General features: G+C 55.5%; 2 protein-coding genes across 4 annotated transcripts; both read left to right on the top strand.

The window, feature by feature from the left end:
* The first annotated feature begins 23 nt into the window (after positions 1-23).
* LTO1 (LTO1 maturation factor of ABCE1) lies at positions 24-10,900 on the top strand. Of its 3 annotated transcripts, none has more exons than XR_013522941.1 (5): positions 24-339; positions 1,663-1,768; positions 3,048-3,118; positions 8,546-8,663; positions 8,971-9,075. XR_013522941.1 is itself a non-coding variant. In XM_002755642.6 (5 exons), exons 1-5 carry the CDS (start codon positions 138-140, stop codon positions 9,037-9,039), a joined length of 414 nt encoding a protein of 137 aa, XP_002755688.1. In that variant the 5' UTR covers positions 24-137; the 3' UTR covers positions 9,040-10,900. The 3 variants fall into 3 exon arrangements, 2 of the variants coding, with proteins under 2 accessions (XP_002755688.1, XP_035119509.1); XM_002755642.6 differs by having other exon boundaries at positions 24-187; positions 8,971-10,900; XM_035263618.3 differs by lacking the exon at positions 8,546-8,663 and having other exon boundaries at positions 8,971-10,900.
* Positions 10,901-19,346: 8,446 nt separating this feature from the next.
* On the top strand, positions 19,347-21,117 carry LOC144578005 (uncharacterized). The gene is given in 5 exon segments (XM_078339328.1): positions 19,347-20,659; positions 20,662-20,717; positions 20,719-20,834; positions 20,836-20,894; positions 20,897-21,117. Coding segments are annotated over 5 exon segments (966 nt in total). The 5' UTR covers positions 19,347-20,031; the 3' UTR covers positions 21,004-21,117.
* Positions 21,118-24,668: the final 3,551 nt, after the last annotated feature.

Here is a 24,668-nt window from a genome sequence, read left to right as displayed (position 1 = left end):
GCGTGCCCCGCGCCGCTGCTTCCGGAAGTGGACGTCGTCTCCTCCCAAGTAGAGCGTTTGTGCCTGAACTTGGCGGGTTTGCTAAGGCACCGAAGGGCTGCAGAAGCCCGGCGGTCAGGGGCGGGCTGGTTGCCGCAATGGCTGGGAGTCAGGACATATTCGACGCCATCGTGATGGCGGATGAGAGGTGGGTGGCGAGTTCGGGCCCACACTCCGCTCTTTCTGGTCTCCCCCAGTGGATTCGCCGCCGGCTGTGGTCCAGGGCGGCTGCTGGAGCCTGGCGTCCCGCGGGCGTGCGCATTGGGGGAGCGTCTGGTGGCCGTGGACGCTGGGACAAGTGTGGGTCGAGATGCTCTGGTCCTCCTCCTCCTCTCCTCGCCAGCTCCGGCGGGACACGTGCCCAGCTGCTCTTCCAGACCCGCCTCCCCTGTCCGGGCTTCCCTGAGCATCTGCTCGGTCTGTGGTTACCCTCCTCCGGGGCCGCCCCGTCCTCTGGAAGGACAGACCTTTGCCATCTGGGAACTGCCTCTTTTTCTTGTTCCTCGGTCTTAGGACATACGGCAGTATTCATGGATGTGCTGATAGATGTGCCCGACCCCACCCCTTTCCCTCCAGAGCCCTTGGGGAGCCCCTCGTGCTGCGACAGTGGGGGAGCTGTGAGGTGCCTCCTGGCTGACTTCCAGTGCCCGGCCCACAGAACACGCCCATAAATGTTAGTTCAGAAAGCCACGGAACGTTTAGCAGTCAGTCGCTGACGTTTATTTAGCTCGCGCTGTGGGTCAGACACAGCTAAACGTTCCACCCTGCTTATCCGTTTCAGCCCTACTCGGTAAATGGATCCTATTATTCGTCAGAATTTACAGAGGAGGAGGCACCGTCGCTTTCTAATAAGTGGGGAGCTGTGCACTCTGCTTCATGGGGTGCTGCAGCCCACTCCTTGCATCTTTGGTGACTGCAGGTTAAGATAGCGTTAGTCCCACTGTTGGTCCTCAGGGTCGGACGTAGTACATTTGTGGTGACTGGATGGCATGTCTCGCTGTTGTCCAGTGATGTGTTGTAAAACCCTGTGAATGTTGCAGGGTTTTGGAAGTGGTTGGCCTGGGCTCGTGATACTTGTCCACTCACAAAACGTTGGCTACCTCACTCTGGCTGCAAATCAGACTCAGGAGACTGAAAAGTAGATTCGTGGCCAGGTGCGGTGGCTCACACCTGTAATCCCAAGACTTTTGAGACGCCAGAGCTGGAGGATTGCTTGAGCCCAGGAGTTTGAGGCTATAGTGAGCTGTGATCGTACCCCTGCACTCCTGGCAGGGCAGCAGAGACCCTGTCTCCAGCCTTACTGAATCTCTGGGGGTGAGGCTTTCGAGTTAATTTGAATTTTCCTTGTGTGTTTCTAGTATTCTATCAGGTTTGGGATTCACTAATTAAGCCCTTTGTTGTAGATGAAGAAACAGCTACAGGAGGTACAGTGACTTGTGAGAGGAGACTCAGGAAGGGGTAGAGCTGGCACTGGAATATGTGTCTTCTGACTTGAATTTTATGCTTTTCCTATTTTACTCTGACTTTGTCTTACTGGGTCTGGGTAATATATAGAAAAACAGTTTGTCTGGAATAAGTATTCTTTCTCCTGTTGATTTGATGAAGCATGCTTCTCCTTCACAGGTTTCACGGGGAAGGGTATCGGGAAGGCTATGAAGAAGGCAGTAGTTTGGGTGTGGTGGAGGGAAGGCAGCATGGCACGCTGCATGGAGCCAAAATCGGGTCTGAGGTAAGTGGGAACCCCCTTTTGGAGATGAAGCCTCTTCATTTACAGTTTATAATTTATTTCAATATTCAGTGTGATGGAGTAAGAATGTCGGGCCTTTTAAAATCACAGTACCTGACTCATGCCTGTAATCTCGGCACTTTGGGAGGCTGAGGTGGGTGGATCACCTTGAGGTCAGGAGTTCGAGACCAGCCTGGCCAACATGGTGAAACTCCGTCTCTACTAAAAATACAAAATTAGCTGGGTGTGGTGGCTCATGCCTGTAATCCCAGTTACTTGGGAGGCTGAAGTATGATAATTGCTTGAACCTCGGAGATGGAGGTTGCAGTGAGCGGAGATTGTACCATTGCACTGCAGCCTGGGCGACAAGAGTGAAACTCCATCTCAAAAAAAAAAAAATCCCAGTGCATTTGTGTGGAAGGTAATTGACTACATGTTCTGTTGGGGTAGTATTCTTAGTACAGAACCAAGAATGCATTTTGCTGTGTAGACTTAATTATATTATGCAGGCTGGTTAAGAGAAAGCAAATCCCTGGTCTCCTTAGTTTACTTGGGAGTGTCATGGTGCTGGCTCATACACTCAGCCAGCTGAATCACTGTCCAAAGAATGGGTGCCCTCTGTCATGTGAAAATCTTCCATATATGTTTGCTTTGAAATTTCATTGACTTCATGATATTTTTTTCTTTTCTTGTCTTTGTCCTAGATTGGACCTTATTTACAGATAAGTGGTCCTTAGTGGCAAAGTCTGAGTTGAGGCAGTTATGAGTATATTGGATGTTTGATGCTTCGAAACAGATCACCACAAAATATGTGGGCTTAACACAGCAAATATTGATTACCTCACATTGTTTCTGAGGGCTGGGAACTCAGGAGCAGCTTTGCTGGGTGGTGCTGTCTCAGGGTGTCAGCCAGAGCCACATCACCTGAAGGCTGGACTTGGGTTGGAGAATCTGCCTCCAAGGTAGTGCTGTCACCTGACTGTGGGCACAGACGTCTCCATAGGGATGCTTGTGTGTCTTCGTGATGTTCGAGAGAAGAGAGAGCTGGTGAGGCAGGTAACATTGGCTTTTATCCCTGGACTCAGGCATCCGGGAGGCCGGCTGCCCCACTGATGACCTCGTGTCCTAATTTCCATTGCCCAGTGCTCAACAGGTACTTCCAGACCCATCATGTCAGAAGCGCCGCTGCGCTCTGCTCCCACCTTTTGTTTTGAGATCTTAGTAATTAAAGTATACTTAGTGGCTTATTAATTTCACTCTGAAATGTTTTTCAAATTCACAGATCGGCTGCTACCAGGGTTTTGCTTTTGCATGGAAATGTCTGCTGCACAGCTGCGCCGCGGAGAAAGACAGGTAAAGTTGGCGATGTCTGTCTTCTTCAGCATAGGAACCAGGAGTTCTGATTTCGTAGGCTACCAACATGACCTTGAATTATCAGTCTGCTCCTCATCTGTGAAATGGAGAAAACAATAAATGTCAAGCTTGAGTGTTGTTAGGAGGCTTCACGGAAATACCACATAGAAAGTGCCAGGCACATTTGGGGCGTCTGAGGAACGCTGGCCATTGTTGCTTCTCAAGAGGTCTGCCTTTTACCGGGAGTCATTTGTGCACCAGGTGGCTTTTAGGTACCCTGCCAATAAAATAAAGTTGACATTGGTTCTATTTTCCCATTCGTCTTTCCCCAGAGCCTCTAATCCACAGGTTACAACAGTTTTGCTGCGACTTGGGCTCAGAAATGATGACGCCATTGCCACCAGTTTCTTTTTAACGCAGCCAACTAAGTGTGTTGACAAGGAAACGTGTTTACATGTGTTTAACTCTTTCTGGAGCTTGTCAGCACTCAGCGTTAGCTATCATTTGAATTGTTCTCAGCCTTTGAGAACTCTTCTTCCTGCCTTCTCCTTACTGAAGCCCCACGTGCTCCTCTTTATCTGTCTTCATGCTGAAGCTGGAAATGAACCCTTAGGTAAAAGGCAGAGATGGTTTGGACACGCCGCCGCTCATGGGCAGCAGCAGGCACGGGGCCTGTGCTGGTGCTCTGCATCAGTCATTCTGACACCTGGTGGCCTCGCCTAGCATGGGAGGGGCACAGAGAGAGTGGGTAACACTCGCCCTCACCATGCGACTTGTGCTTTTATTTGAAATAGCTTGAATTTCTCAAAATATCTTGAGTATCTTGAATCTTCAAATGTTTAAGAATGAGGATGCTTGCAAGTGACACGGGTGGTTCTTTCTACTCCGATTGTACGAGCAGTTGGGGGTTGGTGGGATTCTGGGTTAGCAGAGGGGCACTGGAGGGCATTTTCTGCTTGGTTCCCAGGGAGCGGCAGGCAGCGAGGGCTCCCACGGGAATGGTTGTTGGCCACCTGGGCTGCCACTTGGTGGCAGTCAAAGCTGGGCTTGGCTCTCAACTCAGGCCACGAGAGGTTGTGTGTTCTTGGAGTTCTCCACCCGTCTCCTTCTCCCAGTGTCAGAATCTGCCTGCTCCTGGAGAAGGGCTTGGCTTTGTGTCCACAGTTCCATGCCAGGAGGTCGCCAGCCCTTACCCCAGAGCAGGGTTTGCTGACTTGTTAAAACAGCACACTCAGCTTAGCTAACAGAGAGGAAGCACTGTGGTTGATGAAGGGCTGGTGGAAGTCCTGCCGCGCCCCCACGAGGGCCGCCCTCACCCCTGCACAGCACCCAGAGGTCTCTTTGGAACCTAAGCCTTTATGTAGGCAGTGGTTCACGGATATTTGGATCTTACATGTAAGTGTTTTTTTTTTTTTTTTGAGACACAGTCCATGATCTCGGCTCACTGTAGCCTCTGCCTCCCAGGTTCAAGCGATTTTCCTGCCTCAGCCTCCTGAGTAGCTGGGACTACAAGCACCTGCAACCACGCCCGGATAATGTTTGTATTTGTAGTAGAGGTGGGCTTTCACCATATTGGCCAGGCTGGTCTCAAACTCCTGACCTCGTGATCTGCCGGCCTCGGCCTTCCAGAGTACTGGGATTACAGGCGTGACCCACCACACCCGGCCAGTATTTGTTTTTTTCAGTGGTAGTGCATCTTTTACCTGTAAGTTTTTCCACACAAGGATGTTAAGAGAAAAACACCTGCACCCCCACCCCCCGCACTGTCATTCAGCAAAATGCTGGGCATTTTAACACCAGAGAAACCCCGGAGAGCGGCGTCTCAGGCCAAAAGATGGTGCTTTCCATGGAGTAACTAGCTTCTGGTGGAGCCCGTCTGCGGAACAGCATGCTCCAGGGCTGAGCGCGGGGCTCGAGTGCCATCACTCCTGTTTCCTTGGCCCTCAGCTGCTCCCAGTGTGCGCCGGGCGCATGCCGCCTCTGATGATGCGCCGGGCTCGCTGTGTCTGAGCGGCATCACCGACCACAGAAGTCCCTGCTTCCCAGTGGAAAGGGGGCGGTACTCCATGGGGTCTGCCCCAGAGCCTCTAATAAACAGGTTACAACAGCGGGAGCATCCAGCCGCCTCCCGTGTTTTGGCATCTCCCTTTCGTCTCCCCGGAAACCAGGTGCTTCATTGCTAAAACTGACTTGCTTTGACCTGTCACAGTTTTGTATTTTCTCGGAGACGTAGTCATCGTTAGCTCTTGTGAACCGGTTTGCTGTTGGCACACTTACTCTTCTGTGTATCCAGAAGCCCTGGCCGTTCACATGGACACAGGAGGTCTGGGTTGCTTTGAATTGCTGTTGATTGATCCTAACCATCAGGTCTTTAAAATTCCCGTTACTCGACCGGGTGCAGTGGCTCACACATGTAATCCCAGCACTGGGAGGCCAGGCGGGGCGTGTGGTTCACACATGTAATCCCAGCATTGGGAGGCCGGGCGGGGCGTGTGGATCACACATGTAATCCCAGCACTGGGAGGCCGGGCGGGGTGTGTGGATCACACATGTAATCCCAGCACTGGGAGGCCGGGCGGGGCATGTGGTTCACACATGTAATCCCAGCACTGGGAGGCCGGGCGGGGTGTGTGGATCACACATGTAATCCCAGCATTGGGAGGCCGGGCGGGGTGTGTGGATCACACATGTAATCCCAGCACTGGGAGGCCGGGGCGTGTGGCTCACACATGTAATCCCAGCACTGGGAGGCCGGGGCGTGTGGATCACACATGTAATCCCAGCACTGGGAGGCTGGGCGGGGCGTGTGGCTCACACATGTAATCCCAGCACTGGGAGGCCAGGCGGGGTGTGTGGATCACACATGTAATCCCAGCACTGCGAGGCCGGGCAGGGCATGTGGATCACACATGTAATCCCAGCATTGGGAGGCCGGGCGGGGTGTGTGGATCACACATGTAATCCCAGCACTGGGAGGCCGGGCGGGGTGTGTGGATCACACATGTAATCCCAGCACTGGGAGGCCGGGGCGTGTGGATCACACATGTAATCCCAGCACTGGGAGGCTGGGGCGTGTGGCTCACACATGTAATCCCAGCACTGGGAGGCTGGTCGGGGCGTGTGGATCACACATGTAATCCCAGCACTGGGAGGCCGGGCGGGGCGTGTGGATCAAACATGTAATCCCAGCACTGGGAGGCCGGGGCGTGTGGATCACACATGTAATCCCAGCATTGGGAGGCCGGGCGGGGTGTGTGGATCACACATGTAATCCCAGCACTGGGAGGCCGGGGCTTGTGGATCACACGTAATCCCAGCATTGGGAGGCCGGGCGGGGTGTGTGGATCACACATGTAATCCCAGCACTGGGAGGCCGGGCGGGGTGTGTGGATCACACATGTAATCCCAGCACTGGGAGGCCGGGGCGTGTGGATCACACATGTAATCCCAGCACTGGGAGGCTGGGGCGTGTGGCTCACACATGTAATCCCAGCACTGGGAGGCTGGTCGGGGCGTGTGGATCACACATGTAATCCCAGCACCGGGAGGCTGGTCGGGGCGTGTGGATCACACATGTAATCCCAGCACTGGGAGGCCGGGGTGTGTGGATCACACATGTAATCCCAGCACTGGGAGGCCAGGCGTGTGGCTCACACATGTAATCCCAGCACTGGGAGGCTGGGGCGTGTGGATCACACATGTAATCCCAGCACTGGGAGGCCGGGGCGTGTGGCTCACACATGTAATCCCAGCACTGGGAGGCCGGGCGGGGCGTGTGGCTCACACATGTAATCCCAGCACTGGGAGGCCGGGCGGGGCGTGTGGATCACACATGTAATCCCAGCACTGGGAGACCGGGCGGGGCGTGTGGATCACACATGTAATCCCAGCACTGGGAGGCCAGGCGGGGCGTGTGGATCATACATGTAATTCCAGCACTGGGAGGCCAGGGCGGATGGATCACTTGAGATCAGGAGTTTGAAACCAGCCTGGCCAACATGGTGAATCCCTGTCTCTACTAAAAATACAAAACAGTTAGTGGGCGTGGGGGCGCACGCCTGTAATTCCAGCTACTCGGGAGGCTGTGGCAGGAGAACTGCTTGCACCCAGGAGGTAGAAGTTGCAGTGATCTGAGATCACACCACTGCACTCCAGCCTGGGCAACAGAGGGAAACTCCATCTCAAAAAAAAAATTCCCATTAATTGAGTATCTTCCATACTCTGGCCACTCACATTGCCCAGTGTGGCATAGGGGCAGCATGCTTCTCAGGACCACCTGTGGTTCCTCGACCAGACCTGGCCCCAACAGATGTGCACGTGTGTGGACTGTTTAAAGTCCTGCAGATGAGAGCCCTGATCTCCAGGATCTGGTGGAAACCAAGAGACTAACATTTATTGAGTACCTACTCTGTGCTAGAGTCCAGGCTTCGTGTCAGTTAGTTAATTAATTTTGAGGCAGAGTCTCACTTTGTCACCCAGGCTGGAGGGCAGTGGCAGAATCTCAACTCACTGCAGCCTCCGCCTCCCAGGTTCAAGGGATTCTCCGATCTCAGCCTCCCGATTCGCTGGGACTACAGGGGCCCACCATCACACCCGGCTCAATCTTGTATTTTTAGTAGAGATGGGGTTTCACCATATTGGTCAGGCTGGTCTTAAACTCCTGACCTCAGGTGATTCACCCGCCTTGGCCTCCCAAAGTGCTGGGATTATAGGCATGAGCCACTGCGCCAGGCCCGTGTCAATTATTTAATCCTCTTGAAAGCCTATGACATTGCTGTTACTCTCCCCATTAAAAAGAATAATAACAGAAATGAATTTCTCACGGTCTGGAGGCTGGGAAGCTCCAGAAGAATTGAGAGGAAGAAGATGGGTGCTGGGGAGCAGTCATGCCCAGGGCTGCTGTCTCCTGGGCACGCCCCTCCTTGCCTCCTCAGCAAATCTCTGTCCTCCCTGGGGAGGGGGACGGTGCCAATTTCTGCCCTTTGGAGGGAGGGGTTTGCTGGTTTACCTAAAGCTGACCTCCAGAAGGCTTTGTGCACAAAGATTCCAGATCCTGGAAAATCCCCAGACGGAGAGCAGGCCTGCTTGTGCCCTGCCCAAGTCCCTGTTGCCCAGTTCTGTCTGTTCCTGCTTGTGTGATCTCGAGAGTCAACAGCGTTTCAGGCGGCCTCAGCCATGCAGCCCCATGGCCGGGATGGAGGCATGTCTGCAAGCTAGGCACACACTGGCTGTTGAGGCGCTGGGGATGGACATAAGCACGTTGCTAGGTAAATAAATACGATGTCGCGTGATGAGAAAATCATCAGCTTTGGAACGACATTCTTAGTGCACCTGCTGGGTTTGAGTAAGTGAGCGACATAGCCGTTGTGTAAGTTGAGCCTGTCGTGTGCAGGTGACTGAGAGAATCTGTATTTCTGTGCTTTACAGCAGAAAGATGAAAGTCTTAGAATCATTGATTGGAATGATCCAGAAATTCCCTTATGATGACCCTACTTACGATAAACTCCACGAAGACTTAGACAAAATCAGAGGGAAATTTAAACAGGTGCGTGCGCTGTGGTTTCCTCCTGCTGGGAGCGCCTAATCGTGCCTCTCCCGGGTGGGGCGATGCGCTCCCGTGGCCGCTGCGGCCATGGCCTGGGGCTGCGTACCCCGTGGAACCGTCTGCAGAGGCGCCTCATCCTTGAGTTGCAATGCAGGAAAACGGAAGACAGTCCAGAGAACAGGAGTTAGACCTTACTCATGGGTTGTCCACGTAGACAGGAAAAGCTGTAGCTACAGATCGAGTTTTCTTCTCCTTTTTCAGTAAAAATGCATAAGATTAAAAATACCCTCTTCTTTCATGTTTGTAGTTTTGTTCATTACTCAACGTTCAGCCAGACTTTAAAATTAGTGCAGAAGGCTCCGGACTTTCATTTTGAGGACGATGGATGAACAAAGACCCGACATCGAGACCAGCTGACTGTGTGACGTGCTTAGAAATGTGAAGGGCCCGCGGCGCTGGGAGGGCATTGTTGAGCGGGGAGGGCGGGGGTTCCAGTCGGCTGTGGGAGAGCCTCCTTCCCCGGGGTTTGCAGCTCGTGTCAGCTCGGTGCCCGCCTCGGGGCCTCCACACATGCCCTTCGTTGGGCTGAAGCCGTCCCTGGCAGCGCCCTTGCTGGTGGCCGCTCCGGCAGCACAGGCTTGGCTGGTTCTGGGCTGGGGTGGGCTCTGGTTACGGTCGCTCCCCAGGCCTAGACTTGAGGCCATTTTTTTTTTCTCCCCCAGTGACAGAGGCGGTTGCCCTGAACTAGGCTCGTGGGAGGTTTTGACAGGTGCTGTGCCACATGTTGAGGCCTTGTGTCCCTGGTGCTGCGGGACACATGTCTGTGTTTTATTTAATTCCTTCCGGAGCCTGCAAGGTGGTTGTTATTCCCATTTTGCAGAGGAGGAAGCTGAGACGTGAAGGGATTGCCTGGCCTGAGGGCACGCGGCAGCAGAGCTGGGACTTCTGTCCCAAGGCCCATGCCTCTCGCCACCACCAGGCACAGCCTCCTCTGGAATGCACAGGCCACCACCTACAGTGCTGGGAGTCCCTGTCCTCCCGCCCAGCGCACAGGTCCTGCCGAGCCTCATGGAGCACGGGGGAGTCCGTGGTGGCCAGCTTGCCTGGGCATCTGGCTGAGAGGAAGAGAGGCCAACCCAGTCCCAAGGGGACCCAGACACATCCTTCACACTGTCCCCAGAGGGGCAATGAACCTTGCAGCATTAGAAAGTGCTGAAGGGGGGAAATATGTTGAACCAAAGACCAAATGTTAGGCCATCGTAATATTTGCAGAAACTGAGAACGTGTGTGCAGTCTCCTGCATTCTCCCCGCAGCGAGGAGCTCTTCTGTCCCTGTCAGTCCTTACGAGGCGTCACACAGAGGCAGTGAGAGCGGAGTGGATGGTTCCGTGGGTCCCCATGAGCTAAGTGGTCCTGTGCAGTGGCATGTGTTCACACACCGTCCTGAGTGTACTCCCGGGTCAACAGAGTCCCCACACACTGGCTCTCCGCACGCCCCGTTCCAGGAAGCATGTCTGAAAGTAGTCCATGAGATTACTAAGGAGTTGCCAGGAATCCGCTTTGGTTTTAAAACCATTCCAAATGTCCTATGGATTGTGCAGCTGCCGCCTACAAGAGCCAGAGCAGGGACTCCCACGAGAGCAGCAGCAGGCGGACCTTGCCAGTGGCTCAGGAGGAGAGAGAGGGTGGTTTTGAGATGGAGTCTCGCTCTGTCGCCCATGTGATCTCAGCTCACTGCAGCCTCCACCTCCTGGGTTCAAGTGATTCTCCTGCCTCAGCCTCCTACCCGGCTAACTGTTGTATATTTGAGTAGAGATGGGGTTTAGCCATGCTGCCCAGGCTAGTCTCGAACTCCTAGCCTGAAATGATCCACCTGCCTCAACCTACCAAAGTGCTAGAATTGCAGGCGTGAGCCACCGCGCCCGGCCCGCTGTTTTGTTTTTGAAGATAAGACTTAGGTCTCCTCCCTCCGAACTCCAAACCCGCGTGTGTGGCTGTGCACCCCTTGTTTGCAGCCTCACTTCGCGTCTGGGGAAGTCTGCGTTGGGCTTCACTTCATGCCTTCGTCCGAGCTGCCGCCTTCCAGCCAGGAAGACTCCCGTTCTTTCTAGATGGTGGGACCAGGGGGCCTCTGTTGTGTTTTTCTTGGTGGATTTTTGCGTTTTGTAAGTTTTCTGTTTTGATAATGTGTTATTTTTATAATTGGAAAAAAATAAATTGTATATTTTAAAGCAAAAGGTTGTCTGGGACCCTTTATAATACAACGTCCAGTCAGTTTACTTTCTCCTCCAAGGTATTTAGGATCTGGATAGGATGGAAGACAGCCTTAGATTTCCACAGCCACTGCCAGAGTGGTCCCGTTGTGTGGGGACTGGTCAGCTCCTGCATGGCCACCTGCCAGCACCCTCCCCGAGACATCTCTATCCCCTATCCCCCACCTTCTCTCCCCTCCTCTCCTTTTTCTTTCTTCTCCCCTCGGTCTCCTATTCTCTCTCCCTCCTCCCTCTCAGCCTCTCCCTCCTCCCTCAGCCTCTCCCTTCTCCCTCTGTCTCTCCCTCCTCCCTCTCAGCCTCTCCCTCCTCCCTCAGCCTCTCTGTTCTCCCTCTCAGCCTCTCCCTCCTCCCTCAGCCTCTCCCTTCTCCCTCTCAGTCTCTCCGTCCTCCCTCTCAGCCTCTCCACCTCCAGCCTCCCCCTCCTCCCTCTCAGCCTCCCTCCTCCCTCTCTGCCTCTCCACCTCCAGCCTCCCCCTTCTCCCTCTCAGCCTCCCTCCTCCCTCTCTGCCTCTCCACCTCCAGCCTCCCCCTCCTCCCTCTCAGCCTCCCTCCTCCCTCTCAGCCTCCCTCCTCCCTCTCTGCCTCTCCCTCCTCCCTCAGCCTCTCCCTTCTCCCTCTCAGTCTCTCCCTCCTCCCTCTCAGCCTCTCCACCTCCAGCCTCCCCCTCCTCCCTCTCAGCCTCCCTCCTCCCTCTCTGCCTCTCCCTTCTCCCTCTCAGTCTCTCCGTCCTCCCTCTCAGCCTCTCCACCTCCAGCCTCCCCCTCCTCCCTCTCAGCCTCTCCCTCCTCCCTCAGCCTCCCCCTCCTCCCTCTCAGCCTCCCTCCTCCCTCTCAGCCTCCCTCCTCCCTCTCAGCCTCCCTCCTCCCTCTCTGCCTCCCCCTCCTCCCTCTCAGCCTCCCTCCTCCCTCTCAGCCTCTCCCTCCTCCCTCAGCCTCCCCCTCCTCCCTCTCAGCCTCCCTCCTCCCTCTCTGCCTCCCCCTCCTCCCTCTCAGCCTCCCTCCTCCCTCTCAGCCTCTCCCTCCTCCCTCAGCCTCCCCCTCCTCCCTCTCAGCCTCCCTCCTCCCTCTCAGCCTCCCCCTCCTCCCTCTCAGCCTCCCTCCTCCCTCTCAGCCTCCCTCCTCCCTCTCAGCCTCCCTCCTCCCTCTCTGCCTCCCCCTCCTCCCTCTCAGCCTCCCCCTCCTCCCTCTCAGCCTCCCTCCTCCCTCTCAGCCTCCCCCTCCTCCCTCTCAGCCTCCCTCCTCCCTCTCAGCCTCCCCCTCCTCCCTCTCAGCCTCCCCCTCCTCCCTCTCAGCCTCCCTCCTCCCTCTCTGCCTCCCCCTCCTCCCTCTCAGCCTCCCTCCTCCCTCTCAGCCTCCCTCCTCCCTCTCAGCCTCCCTCCTCCCTCTCTGCCTCTCCCCCAGCAGCTGGCTGAGTAAGCAGGCTGCCACTTCCTCCTCTGCTTTGAGTCACATGGAGGCAGGGCTGCCTCATCACCTTCAAGGTTCTCAAACACTCTCCTGACCTGTGCATTGTGCATGCCTGCCCCCTTTCTAGAGGACGAGACCCCGTTTCTAGGATCTTTTGGTCACCCCGACGTTGCAGACAGAGCCTGCGGTGACAGGTGCTTCCATCCTGTCCAGGCAGCACGATCCTCAGCAGTTGCACCGGGAATGAGCAGTTCTGTGTCTCGTCTTCTGCTAACGTGGTGGTAGAGGGCCCGACCAGTCCCCAACATGGTGGGTTGTGTCTGCGCTGGGTTAAGGAGATGAGTTGGCAGGAGGTCCTCCAGGGGCTTCTGGGAAAGCTGGGAAAGTTACGCCATGCCAAAGAAAAGGTGCTGGTGCTATTTTGGACACCATCGCATTGGGCTGTGACAACTAGAAGTGCTGCAGGCATCTTGCAAGCTGGCGACTGCTGCAGCCACTCCTGAGCCTGGCAGAGCCAAGAGCTGGGAAGAACCTGCGTCCTTGATGCTGGCGGTGCCTTCCCACCAGCCTCGAGCCGCCTCGCTCGCACCTGTAAGCGCTGCACGTCCCAGTCCTTGGATGCCGTTGCCTGTCTGTGCTGTTTGCGGACAGAGTCTGCGGGCTGTCTTCCCCATCTCTGCCGGTCCCATCCTGTCCCACTCGTTCTGTGTCAGCCTTTGTCCTGTGTGGCCTGGAGTTCGGGAGCTCCTGGGGTTGGACTCATCCCTTCTGGCTGCTTTCCCAAGGCCTCAGCCTGTCTCAGCTCGGGCTGCTGTAACGGCACCACTGGGGTGGCTTCAGCAGCAGTCCACCTTCTCAATTCTGGAGGCTGGAGTCCGAGACCAAGGCGTCAGGGCCGCCGCCTCCCGAGGCCTCTCTCCGTGCCTTGCAGGCAGCTGCCTTCACGACCCGTGTCCTCAGGTGGTCTTCCTGTGTGTGTGTCCTCATCTCCACAAGGACCCCAGTCAGACTGCATTCGGGCCAGCCTTTACGGCCTCATTTGAACTCAGTTACCTGTTAAAAACCTCGCTGTCAAACACAGTCACATTCGGAGGCACTGGGGGCTGAGGCTTCCACTCGAGGTGTGTGGGGACACAGTTCAGCCCCTGCCAGGACCCCGGCTGTGCTGCTGGAGACATTGTTAAATTGGGACTTGGGAGAAAAGAAAGCCATTTCGTGTAAAAGTTGAAGTTACTTCAATTAATTTTTCTAGAATGTTAACCTCGAAGCGCCAGCAAGAGTAGTCAGCCCTCTGCTGAAGTCCCCACCTCAGAGTCACCTGTCAGAGTCACTGGGTGGCCAAAGGGACCTGCCCAGGGACCACATTGCTGTCCTAAAACATGGCCACATTTTGCTTGATTTTACATTCACCCCTTGAAATGTCTTCTCTGACCAGCGGCAAGAAAAGAATGAGGAGATACAGAACAAGGAACGAGAGGGCTGCTTGCTGAGTGGCTGCCAGTGATCCACCCTTTCCCCGGATGACCCACCAGTGCTGGAGGCAGGGGCTACCACCCTCACTTTGCAGAGACAGGCGGCCCGGCTGAGGACGAGTCCAGTGGTCGCAGTAAGTGGCCGACTCCAGGCTTGCGGGGCGCAGCGGGGCTGGTGCAGGCTGCTTCAGTTACTCGCCTCCTCACCCGATGTTTTACATATGTCTTCTTCACCCAAGCAGGGCCTTGTTTTTCTGAGAATCTTGCAGCCTCTTTGACCTGGGGGACGGGTTTTGTGGAGGACAGTTTTTCCATGACTGGGGCTTGGGGGTGGGGTTGCTTTGGGATGAGACTGTTTCACCTCAGGTCATCAGACAGTAGATTCTCATAAGGAGCGTGCAGACTCGATCCCTCACGCAGGCAGTTCGCAACAGTGTTCACGCTCCTGTGAGAATCTAGTGGGGCCGCTGATCTAACAGGAGGCGGAGCTCAGGCGGTCGTGTTCACTGGGCTGCTGCCCACCTCCTGCTGTGTGGCCATTCCTAACGGGTCATAGGCACGGCCTGGGGATGGGGGACCCATGATCTAGCAGACTGAGGCAAAAACGAATTTATGGAAGACCCACGCTGGCTGCCTGGAGGAGAGGCAGTGACTGAATGGGTCCTTAGCTGCCCCAGACCCTGTGAGCAGGTCTCACCTAGGGACACCCGTGGCACTTTGGGATCCCAGGGGAGGGGAAGGAATGAGAAGGTGGGGAAAGGAGAAGGCGGCCTTCATACTGAGGTTTGCAAACGCTCATCTGACCTCACACCACCACAGAGGAGTCTCTTCCACTCTACCTGAAAACACCAGTGTCATGTGGAGATACCCAAAAGTGTAATTAGCACCTACGTTTATCCTGATTCCCACCGTTATTCTGATCCTGAATGGATCAAATGAGGAACTGGATTGTGACTCAGGAAACTGAAGTCACAGAGCTCTTAGGATCTGAGAAAAATGGGTCACTGCATTCAGTGCCTCGCAGGACACGGGGCTGCAGGCGAGGAGCCAGGTCCCGAGCGTGCAGCGAGCTGTCCAAGCCGACATGACTAAGGAGTTCAGCCGGGACCTCTCAGATTAACTCCAAGGAAAGTCACTCCTTGCTCGTGAACTTTTCCATAACTCTCTGGCTGGCACACTCAGCCGGCATTGAGCCCTTGCCCCATCTGCCCCTTGGTGACCCCATCAGGACAGCGCCTTGGCTGTGTCTCCCTGGCAACCCTTACCAGAGTGGCGGGGCCTTGGATTTCAGGGATGGCAGCCTCTATTTTGGGCGATGCCTGAACGTGGGGAGTATGTGATACCCGCTGAGGGAGAAGCTCACAGACTGATGTGCTTCGGCTGGCTCCAGTGACCATGCGCCCCTGGAATTTGAGGGGACTGTGGAGCCTGCTTCCAGGCTTTGAGAGCCCAAGTCTATTGCAAATTGAATTGTATCCACAAAGAGGAACGTTGAAGTCCCAGCCTCTGCTCCCTGTGACTTTATTTGGAAATAAGAAATAGAGTCTTTGTAGATCTTATTAAGATGTAAAATTGGCCAGTCACGGTGGCTCACACCTGTAATCCCAGCACTTTGAGAGGCCAAGGCAGGCAGATCACAAGGTCAGAAGATTGAGACCATCCTGGCCAACATAGTGAAACCCCATGTCTATTAAGAATACAAAACATTAGTTGGGTGTGGTGGCACGTGCCTGTAATCCCAGCTACTTGGGAGGCTGAGGCAGGGGAATCGCTTGAACCCGGGAGGCAGAGGTTGCAGTGAGCCAAGAGCACACCACTCACTCCAGCCTGGCAACAGAGCAAGACTCTGTCTCAAAAAAAAAAAAAAAAAGATATAAGTTAAGGTGACATCATACTAGAGTTGGGTGGCCCCTTCGTCCAATATGACTGGTGTCTCTTTGAGGAGAGGGGAGCTGGTGGCACAGGGGAGAGACTGCCACGTAAGACACGGCCACGGGCCCCGTGAGGGTGGAGGCAGAGTCCGGAGCTGCACATGGAGCAGTCGAGAAGAGCCAGAGGTGGCCCGAAACCAGCAGAAGCAGGAGAGCCTGGGCCCCACACACGCTGCCAGCCTCTGGAACGATGAGAGAAATTTCGGGTGTTTTAAGCCACTGAGTTTGTGACGATTCATTACAGCAGCCACAGAAGAAACCTACGAGGCCCGTCTGTGGGTAACCCCCCATATAGGCCCCGAGGAATGAGAGCTAAGCAGAACCCTGGCACAGTTAGGGCTTGAGGAATATCTCACTGTACAGTGTCACTACTCAGCTATTTCCTTTTATATAATCCTCTACATAACCATATATTAGTTGATAGAAATAGGGCTTGACGAATCCGTTTATCTAATCCTCTATATATAATCATAATATTTGATAGTATGAGTGCCTAAAGAATATTTCCCTACATATATACCTATAATTATATCTTAGTTCATAATCGCAGGAATACCTAGAGCGGACACAGTGCAGAGCATGATTTAAGGGACAAACAGTTATGCCAGGACAGGAACCCATGGCCCAGGCGGCAGCGTTCAGTATCGTAGAGATACCCGCTGTATGGCAGGCTTGGGCGAGAGCCACTCCTCCTGACAAAGGAGCTGTAGGACCCTGCTCCAGTTCTTGTGGAGGGCTGCCCTCAGACCGGCAATCCACCTTGGTGCCTGTGAACTTTATCAGTTCTCCTTACTGTGCTGCTTGAAAAGCATCTTCCCATAGAACCCACTGGAAGCTGCCAGAAGGTGGCGGTAACCCTGACAACTCTGTCACTGCTCTGTGACTTAAAGCATCCTCCTATAAATCTTCTTAGAAGTAGTTTGACCATAGATAGGAGTATTGCACACTGCGCACGGCCCACCTTCAAACCTCGGCGACCTAATGGGGGTGGACCCCTTACTGTGCATGGCCGTTGCCTTCGTGGGAACGGGCCCTTTGCTGTGCACCTGGCCTGGGTGACGTAATGGGGGTGGACCCCATGTTTTATTGCTCACGACCCTATCACTATCCTTAAAGATGATTTCACTCACTGCCCTGCCCCCTAACCTATACTCATAAATACCGATGCTTCTGGACATTCGGGGCCTCGTCTGACTCCGCTTATAGGTAGCGTGGCCCCTTGAGCCCAGCTGCGTTTTCCTTGTACTTCTGTGTCCTGTCTCTTTATTTCTCAGATTCTGCGCCTCAGCACAGCCTAAGGGACACAGCACGACCCTATGGGGCCATCAGCCCTACATCGGGCTCCCAACGTGCCCTACACTCTCTGTGCCTGTTTGTTTGCTGGTCTGGAACTGCTCTGTCTGAAGGGACAGGTCCCTCTTCCACAGCACATTCTGTGTGTAATGGACACGTGACCAAACTGACTTGGAGACAGGGCCTGCCCACATCCATCTCCTGAGTTCTGAGGCCAGAGAGTGCCTGCAGGGGCTGAGATGGGGACGGAGGCAGCTCAAGCCAGCCTGCTCTGCTGAAGCCCCTGTGCCAGGCAGCTGCACCATAGGATCCAGACCCTTCCGGCCCTGCACACCGGACCTCTTCAGGGATTTGCCTTGGCTCCCCTGGTCTCAGCCACCACTGAGGGCAGGTGGTAGGAGCCCCCAAAAGACGCTGTTACCTCAAGGCTCCCTCTCCGAGAGGCCTCTGCCTTGTGGGAGGCGCATCTGCCCTGCACAGGGGCCTGAGCAGGCTGGCTTGAGCTGCCCCCGTCCCTGTCTCAGCCCCTGCAGGCACTCTCCGGCCTCAGAACTCGGGAGACGGGTGTGGGCAGGCCCTGTCTCCAAGTCAGCTTCGTCACATGTGTCCATTACACACAGAATGTGCTGTGGAAGACGGACCTGTCCCTTCAGACAGAGCAGTTCTAGGCATACCTCTGGGCACTGGTTGCCCCAAGAGGAGTCATTCCCTGACTCTGTGGAACTCCCAGCTAAGCAGGATGGACATGTTAAAATTCCAAGATCAGATGGTAACTTTGTCAGTGCTCCTGTTCATATTGGTTAAATCTAGAAGAGGTAGAAAACACACAAGCTGTCATAGTTAGAGGTCTGAAAGCCAGATGACACAGTGCCCACATCAGACTGACTTGATAAAGGACAATGATTGGCTCTTTGACTTCAGGAGAGGCAGCTTGTCTGGAGACCCATTACCCATCCTCTGCTTTCCCTCAGGACTGGCCCTGTGCTCAGGCTCCACTCAGAGGCCCTGGGGGCAACCCAGTTTTCCCTTGGGGCTGCAGAGGGGCAGTGCCCTCCCTGGGCTCATGTTCCTCTGCTGGGAATCCTAAGGAAGAGGGGGAAGCATTCTCTTTTTCAGAAGCCCCAGAAAATGTCTCCCCGAGACTCATTGGCTCTGTTTGATTTCTCACCCATCCATTAACTTGCTGCTCTTCTGGTGGGCGTGGATGTGCTGTTGGTTTGAGCCTATCAGGGCCTGGCCTGGAGCTGGGGATGGCGTTGGTCCCACTCAAGCCACACAGATCTGGCAATGGTGGAGCAATTCCTGGGCACTGTCAACAGCAGGAGGGGGCATCTGTGGTGGCAAAAAAAAACCCAGAACTGCCCACTTGATGGGCCAAAGGAGGGAAGTAAGGTTGGCCTCTGTGCTGCCACCCAGGGGGCACTGTGGCATGGGGCCTGTGCTTCCAGGCCCGGGTAGCACGTGGAACGGCAATGGTGATTATGCCAACGCACCGAGGGGGTGATGGCGTTCCTGGAGCAGTCACTGTGCCCAGGCTTCATGCTCTACAGTGCTCCACACACCCTGAGCCAGTGGATCCTCAGCACCCCCAAATAATTCATTTATATGGAGCCTCTGTTTCTGTGCTGGTCATTGTGGGTCTGAGATGGAGACAACTCCCCATCACGGGCTGCGTTCTCGCAGGCTTTCTCCATGCCACAGATGCGGCCGCTGAAGCCGGGAGAGGCGAGGCCGCTCAGCTGGAAAGTCGCAGATCTGAGATCCAACCCTTTTACTCCAAAACATGTGCCTAACGTGTGTCTGTACATGCTTGTGCGTTATAAACAGCTGCTCACCCTCAGACATCCACTGCCAGCCTGCGTAGCTGCCCTTCTCCGGGCCAGCGGCCCAGACACTGCTCACAGGGGTGGCTGCCTGGGAGCTTCCAAACAGGTGGGGCTGGCGAAGCAGGGCCCTGAGTTGTGTGCGTGGGGCCTGGCTGCGGGCGGCCTGACCGAGGCTCCGTGTGCTTCCATTTTTGCAGCTCGAGCCCTTTCTTCTCCATGAAGCTGACCCAGCAGGCAGGCTTGGTCAACACTAGCTGTGCGGTCCTGGCTCGGTCACTTTACCTCTCTGGGCCTCAGTTTACTCATCTACAACAGGTACAGGGGTCGGCAAACTACCACCCTCAGCTTGAATCCAGTCCACTGCCGATTTTTGTAAATAAAGCTTTATTGGCACACAGCCACGCTCACTCCTTCACAGAGCGGCTGCGGCTGCTCTGGCCCAGGGAAAGAGCCTAAAGCCTCTGTGTGGCCTTTATGGAAAACCTGCCAGTCCTTGACCTAGCCGTTGGGATGACTGTGTGCAGGAGAGTGCAGGCACTGGGAGGGCCGGGCTGTGCCAGTGGCTCTTTCCAGGGTGCTGTCCCCTCCCTGTCATGGAGCCATGGGGTTGTTTCAACACGTGGAGAGTAACCGCTCGGCGTTGAGCACAGGCCTGGCACACAGGGCGTGCTCAGGAACCTCCAGCCGCAGTGCCTCCCATGACTAAACAAAGGCAAGGGGGACTGCCCGAAGGGCTCGGAGGGCCTGGGGTCCCAAATAGGAGCTGATCCTCGGGTGAGACCACTCAGCTCTTAAAGTGGCTGTCGGTTGAGAGGCTTGTCTCAGCTGCTGCTAGGTGCAAATTAAAAGGATTAATGGACACGGCCGTCTTTGAAAGGCTCAAGGCCCACCGAAGCCCCTTCAACAGAGGGCTCCGCATTCTGTCTTCCCCAGCCCTCCTTGTGTGCCCCCGTGAGTGGCGGTGACAATGCTCCCGGATGTGAGCCCCAAGGCCAGCGGCCCCGGAGCTGCCCGCCCACCCGTCCGCCGGCTATTGTCTGCTCCGGCCTGGCGGTGTGGCGCTGGGTCTGTGGGGCCCCGGCGGGCAGGGGACTGTGGGAACGGATTAGAGGTCTTGGGCTTGCTTTCCTCGTCTTGCATAAACTCTTGATCAAAGACATTCCTGGGATGACAGAGCCCTGTGAGCTGCGAGGCTGGCCCAGTGTGCAGGACGCACGCCCCACACTGCTGCCCCTGCACAGGCCTGCCCTTGCTGGCCCTTGCTGGCCCTCACTGGCCCTGGCTGCAGCGTTGACTCTGGGGACAAGCCTTATAGTGGGACCGGTGAAGGAGCGGGTGCCAGGAGGCAACCCAGCCTTCCCCAGCAAACTTGGAAGCCAGGCCCCCGGCGCTGTGCGGAGCGAGGCTGTGACTCTGCTTCCTGGGGTGCTTCGGGGTGGGTCACACCGCATGCAGGGTGGCTGGAGGGAGTACAGGGCACATGCCACCGCACTGCTGCTGGGCCTGGCTGCTCTGGAATCCCACGGGCGGGCACTGCCTCACCCCTGCAGCAACCCCACCCACTGCTATCCCACAAGCGAGGTCCGAAGTCCCAGTGCCCGCTCCGCCCAGCCGCTTTCCTCTGTCCCCTCGGGGTCTCCCACTCCTCATTGTGACAACTATAGGTGCTGTCCAGGTCCCTGGGGAGCCCCCAGCCCTTCCAGCTGTGGAGTCAGCTGCCGGCACGCAGGGCAGGCCGGACCCATGGCCCCACAACTCAGCCCAGCAGCTTGGGGCTGCCCTGTGGAAGCTGGCACTCCTCCCTTCCATTCCACCCCCTTCCTAGGACCCACTGTTTGCCAGGGTGGGACGAAGGGTGGCAGAGAGGAAGCGGGGAGATTTCCATCCTGGAGGGGCTCACCCTGAGCAGGGAAGCACCCAGGCATGACAATCCTCGGCTCCCAGAGCCACCTGTCCGGTGCAAGGTGGGGACAGAGACTGTCCTCACAGGGAGTGTGGAGATGAAGGTTCCTGTGGGCAGAGGACAGACACGTGATGCCATCTGGTGTGTCAGGAGCCCCTGGGCAAAGACATTGAGGTTAGTGGGTGTCAAGACTGGGGAGAGATGGGCTGAGTCCCAGGGACCTTGGGCAGAGCTGAGGGGAGATAGGAAGGGGGCAGCAGGGGGGGCAGAGGGTGAAGAGTGGATAAGGGCTGTTTGGCTGCAGGAAGATGGGCCAGGAGGCCGGGCAGGGCCCCTCATGAGCCATAGGGGAGGCAGGGCAGGGCCCCTCATGAGCCATAGGGGAGGCAGCGCAGGGCCCCTCATGAGCAAGCCTCTGGGAAGGGGCTGCGGGGAGGGCTGACTGCTTTGGGCTTTGTCTCTGAAGCTCCTCAATGGTCAGTTTTTACTGTCACCTCCTGGGCAGCGCAGATACCCCAACAAGGGACAAGGTCTTCACTGTACCCTGGAGGCAGCCGCAGGCACCCAGGTGATGTCAGTGGATTTCGAGAGTTGGAAATGAAGGCCCCGAGTGGCAAGACAATACCTTTGATATGGTTTGGTTGTGTCCCCACCCAAATCTCATCTTGAATTGTGGCCACGTGTTATGGGAGGAACCTGGTGGGAGGTCACTGGCTCTTTGGGGCGGTTCCCCAAGACTGTTCTCGTGGGGGTGACTAAGTTCATGAAATCTGACGGTCTTAGAGGGATCGCCCTCTTGCTTGACTCATTCTTCCCCACCTTTCATGAAATCTGACGGTTTTAGAGGGATCGCCCTCTTACTTGACTCATTCTTCCCCACCTTTCATGAAATCTGACGGTTTTAGAGGGATCGCCCTCTTACTTGACTCATTCTTCCCCACCTTTCATGAAATCTGACGGTCTTAGAGGGATCGCCCTCTTACTTGACTCATTCTTCCCCACCTTTCATGAAATCTGACGGTCTTAGAGGGATCGCCCTCTTACTTGACTCATTCTTCCCCACCTTTCATGAAATCTGACGGTCTTAGAGGGATCGCCCTCTTACTTGACTCATTCTTCCCCACCTTTCATGAAATCTGACGGTCTTAGAGGGATCGCCCTCTTACTTGACTCATTCTTCCCCACCTTTCATGAAATCTGACGGTCTTAGAGGGATCGCCCTCTTACTTGACTCATTCTTCCCCACCTTTCATGAAATCTGACGGTCTTAGAGGGATCGCCCTCTTACTTGACTCATTCTTCCCCACCTTTCATGAAATCTGACGGTCTTAGAGGGATCGCCCTCTTACTTGACTCATTCTTCCCCACCTTTCATGAAATCTGACGGTCTTAGAGGGATCGCCCTCTTACTTGACTCATTCTTCCCCACCTTTCATGAAATCTGACGGTCTTAGAGGGATCGCCCTCTTACTTGACTCATTCTTCCCCACCTTTCATGAAATCTGACGGTCTTAGAGGGATCGCCCTCTTACTTGACTCATTCTTCCCCACCTTTCATGAAATCTGACGGTCTTAGAGGGATCGCCCTCTTACTTGACTCATTCTTCCCCACCTTTCATGAAATCTGACGGTCTTAGAGGGATCGCCCTCTTACTTGACTCATTCTTCCCCACCTTTCATGAAATCTGACGGTCTTAGAGGGATCGCCCTCTTACTTGACTCATTCTTCCCCACCTTTCATGAAATCTGACGGTCTTAGAGGGATCGCCCTCTTACTTGACTCATTCTTCCCCACCTTTCATGAAATCTGACGGTCTTAGAGGGATCGCCCTCTTACTTGACTCATTCTTCCCCACCTTTCATGAAATCTGACGGTCTTAGAGGGATCGCCCTCTTACTTGACTCATTCTTCCCCACCTTTCATGAAATCTGATGGTTTTAGAGGGATTGCCCTCTTAGTTGACTCATTCTTCCCCACCTCCAAGGAAGACAGGCCTTCTGCCTTCTGCCATGGCTGTGAGGCCTCTCTAGCTATGTAGAACTGTGAGTCTATTCAACCTCCTTTTCTTTGTAAAGTATAAATTACCCTGTCGGGTATGTCTTTTATTGTATTTTGTTTTATTTGAGACGGAGTCTGGCTCTGTTGCACAGGCTGGAGTGCAATGGCCTGATCTCGGCTCGCCGCAACGTCCGCCTCCAAGGTGGGTATGTCTTTATCAGCAGTGTGAAAAAGGGCTAATACAGCCTTGGAGCTCATGGCATAACCAGGGGGATGTATAGGCCCACACATCTTAGCACAGCTGGGGGATGTGCAGACCTATCCATCCCCGGGGGATGTACAGACCCACCTATCTTGGCACAGCCGGGGGTGGGGGTGTACAGGCCCATTCATCACTGGATGCCACAGATACCGAGACAGAGAGACAGGGCTGGGGTGGGGGGGAGCTTGCAATCATTTCACTCTGACCCCAAGCCCCCTCTACACTTGGCTGTGAACCCGCCTGACCCACTCGGCCCCTGCCCGGCCCTGCCAGCCTGCCTGAGCCCCGCACTCCACTCCCTCTCTCCCAGTAGATGCGTCGCTGCCCCTTGGCTCTGCCAGACCTATCAGCCTACACATCCCTCTTCCATTTTAAAAACTTCCAGACACTAAAGTACCTTCCTAGACCCATGTGGCTCCTCTCCCTGCCTGGCAAAGTGGCTCTTGGGTCTTCCCCACATCCTTGCTCAAACCTAGCAGGATCTGCTGGCGACCTTGCCTGCTCCGCGAAACAACCAAAGGTTCCCTGTGCGATGGTTGGAGCTCCCTGCTCAGGCCTCCTGCCACACCCGTGTGCTCTCGGGATGGACGTGAACCCAGCTACAGGCCAGGGGTGGGGTGTGGGTTCCCTAGGACCTCAGCCCTGACACAGCCTGGCCCTTGCCTGATGTCTGGACAGCTGCAATGGTGCTGACCTGGCCCCGGCCTTCAGGGCCATTTGCCCCAGGAGCAAGGAGCTGGGCCTCGGAAGCCACCCAAGTGGCCACCAGTGTCCCCTCTGGCTCCGACTGTCCCTTGAGCTCTTGATGACAAGACCTGTCGGGGCAACCTGCAGGCCCCCCACCCACTCAATATGGGGCTCCCTTGGGGAAGGCTCCCAGAGCCCCCACCCTCAGGGGAGAGGCTGGTGACCTAGAAGGGCCAGGTTTCCCCGCCACACCCAACCTTCCTCCCTGGGCAGCCGCCTGTGGAGCCAGCACACTGACCACCCCGGCCCCACTGTGGGCCCTGGGAGAAGCGCTCTATGAGGCAGAAAGGGCAGACAGCAGGTACTTCATAAAGTCCATGGAGATTTGACCTGCAGCTGACAAGTAGCGCCCATTGGTGGCGTGGGACCTGGGCTTCCACCAGGCTTGGGGCGAGGACAGACCAGCCTCACATGGATTCAGGAGCTGTGACCAAGGTCCAGGGACACCTTCCCGGGGGCACTCCCGCTGCCCACCTCCACCCGGGGTTTGAAGTTAAGTTCAGTCACGTGCTCCTGAAATCCAACGGGGGACGTCATAGACGTCCTATAAGGTGGCCTCCAGGTCCCTGGATCATGACCCTGACAACTCTTGATCAAAGTTTTTTTTAAAAAACTTTGCTCTCCCGGAGGCGTCGCCAAAGGACTGTGATTCACCCAGAGCAAACATTAGTTTGCGCCAGAAGAGGGTTAGCGAATGCGGCTGTATTTATTCTCCTATCTGCAAATAACCCGGGAAGACAAACTGGTGAGGCGAGGGGCAGGAGACATTCCCAATCAATGGGCACCGCTCACGTCACCCGGGCCAGACCTGTTGTCTCGCGTGGGTGGATTCACGCAGCCAGGCTGCCTGCAAACTTCTCTGGAGCCTCCCTGGGACAGGAGACCCCTTCCCA

Source organism: Callithrix jacchus, chromosome 10 (genome assembly GCF_049354715.1).
Source record: "Callithrix jacchus isolate 240 chromosome 10, calJac240_pri, whole genome shotgun sequence".
Lineage (NCBI taxonomy): Eukaryota > Metazoa > Chordata > Mammalia > Primates > Cebidae > Callithrix > Callithrix jacchus.
This window is presented reverse-complemented; position numbering and strand designations above follow the sequence as displayed.

What these genes read in the sequence shown, in the direction of transcription:
- LTO1 (XM_002755642.6), top strand. Translation starts at nt 138, where the DNA reads ATGGCTGGGAGTCAGGACATATTCGACGCCATCGTGATGGCGGATGAG. An exon ending in GAGCCAAAATCGGGTCTGAG is followed by an intron (nt 1,769 to 3,047) that starts GTAAGTGGGAAC and finishes TCAAATTCACAG; the next exon opens with ATCGGCTGCTACCAGGGTTT. An exon ending in TCAGAGGGAAATTTAAACAG is followed by an intron (nt 8,664 to 8,970) that starts GTGCGTGCGCTG and finishes TCATGTTTGTAG; the next exon opens with TTTTGTTCATTACTCAACGT.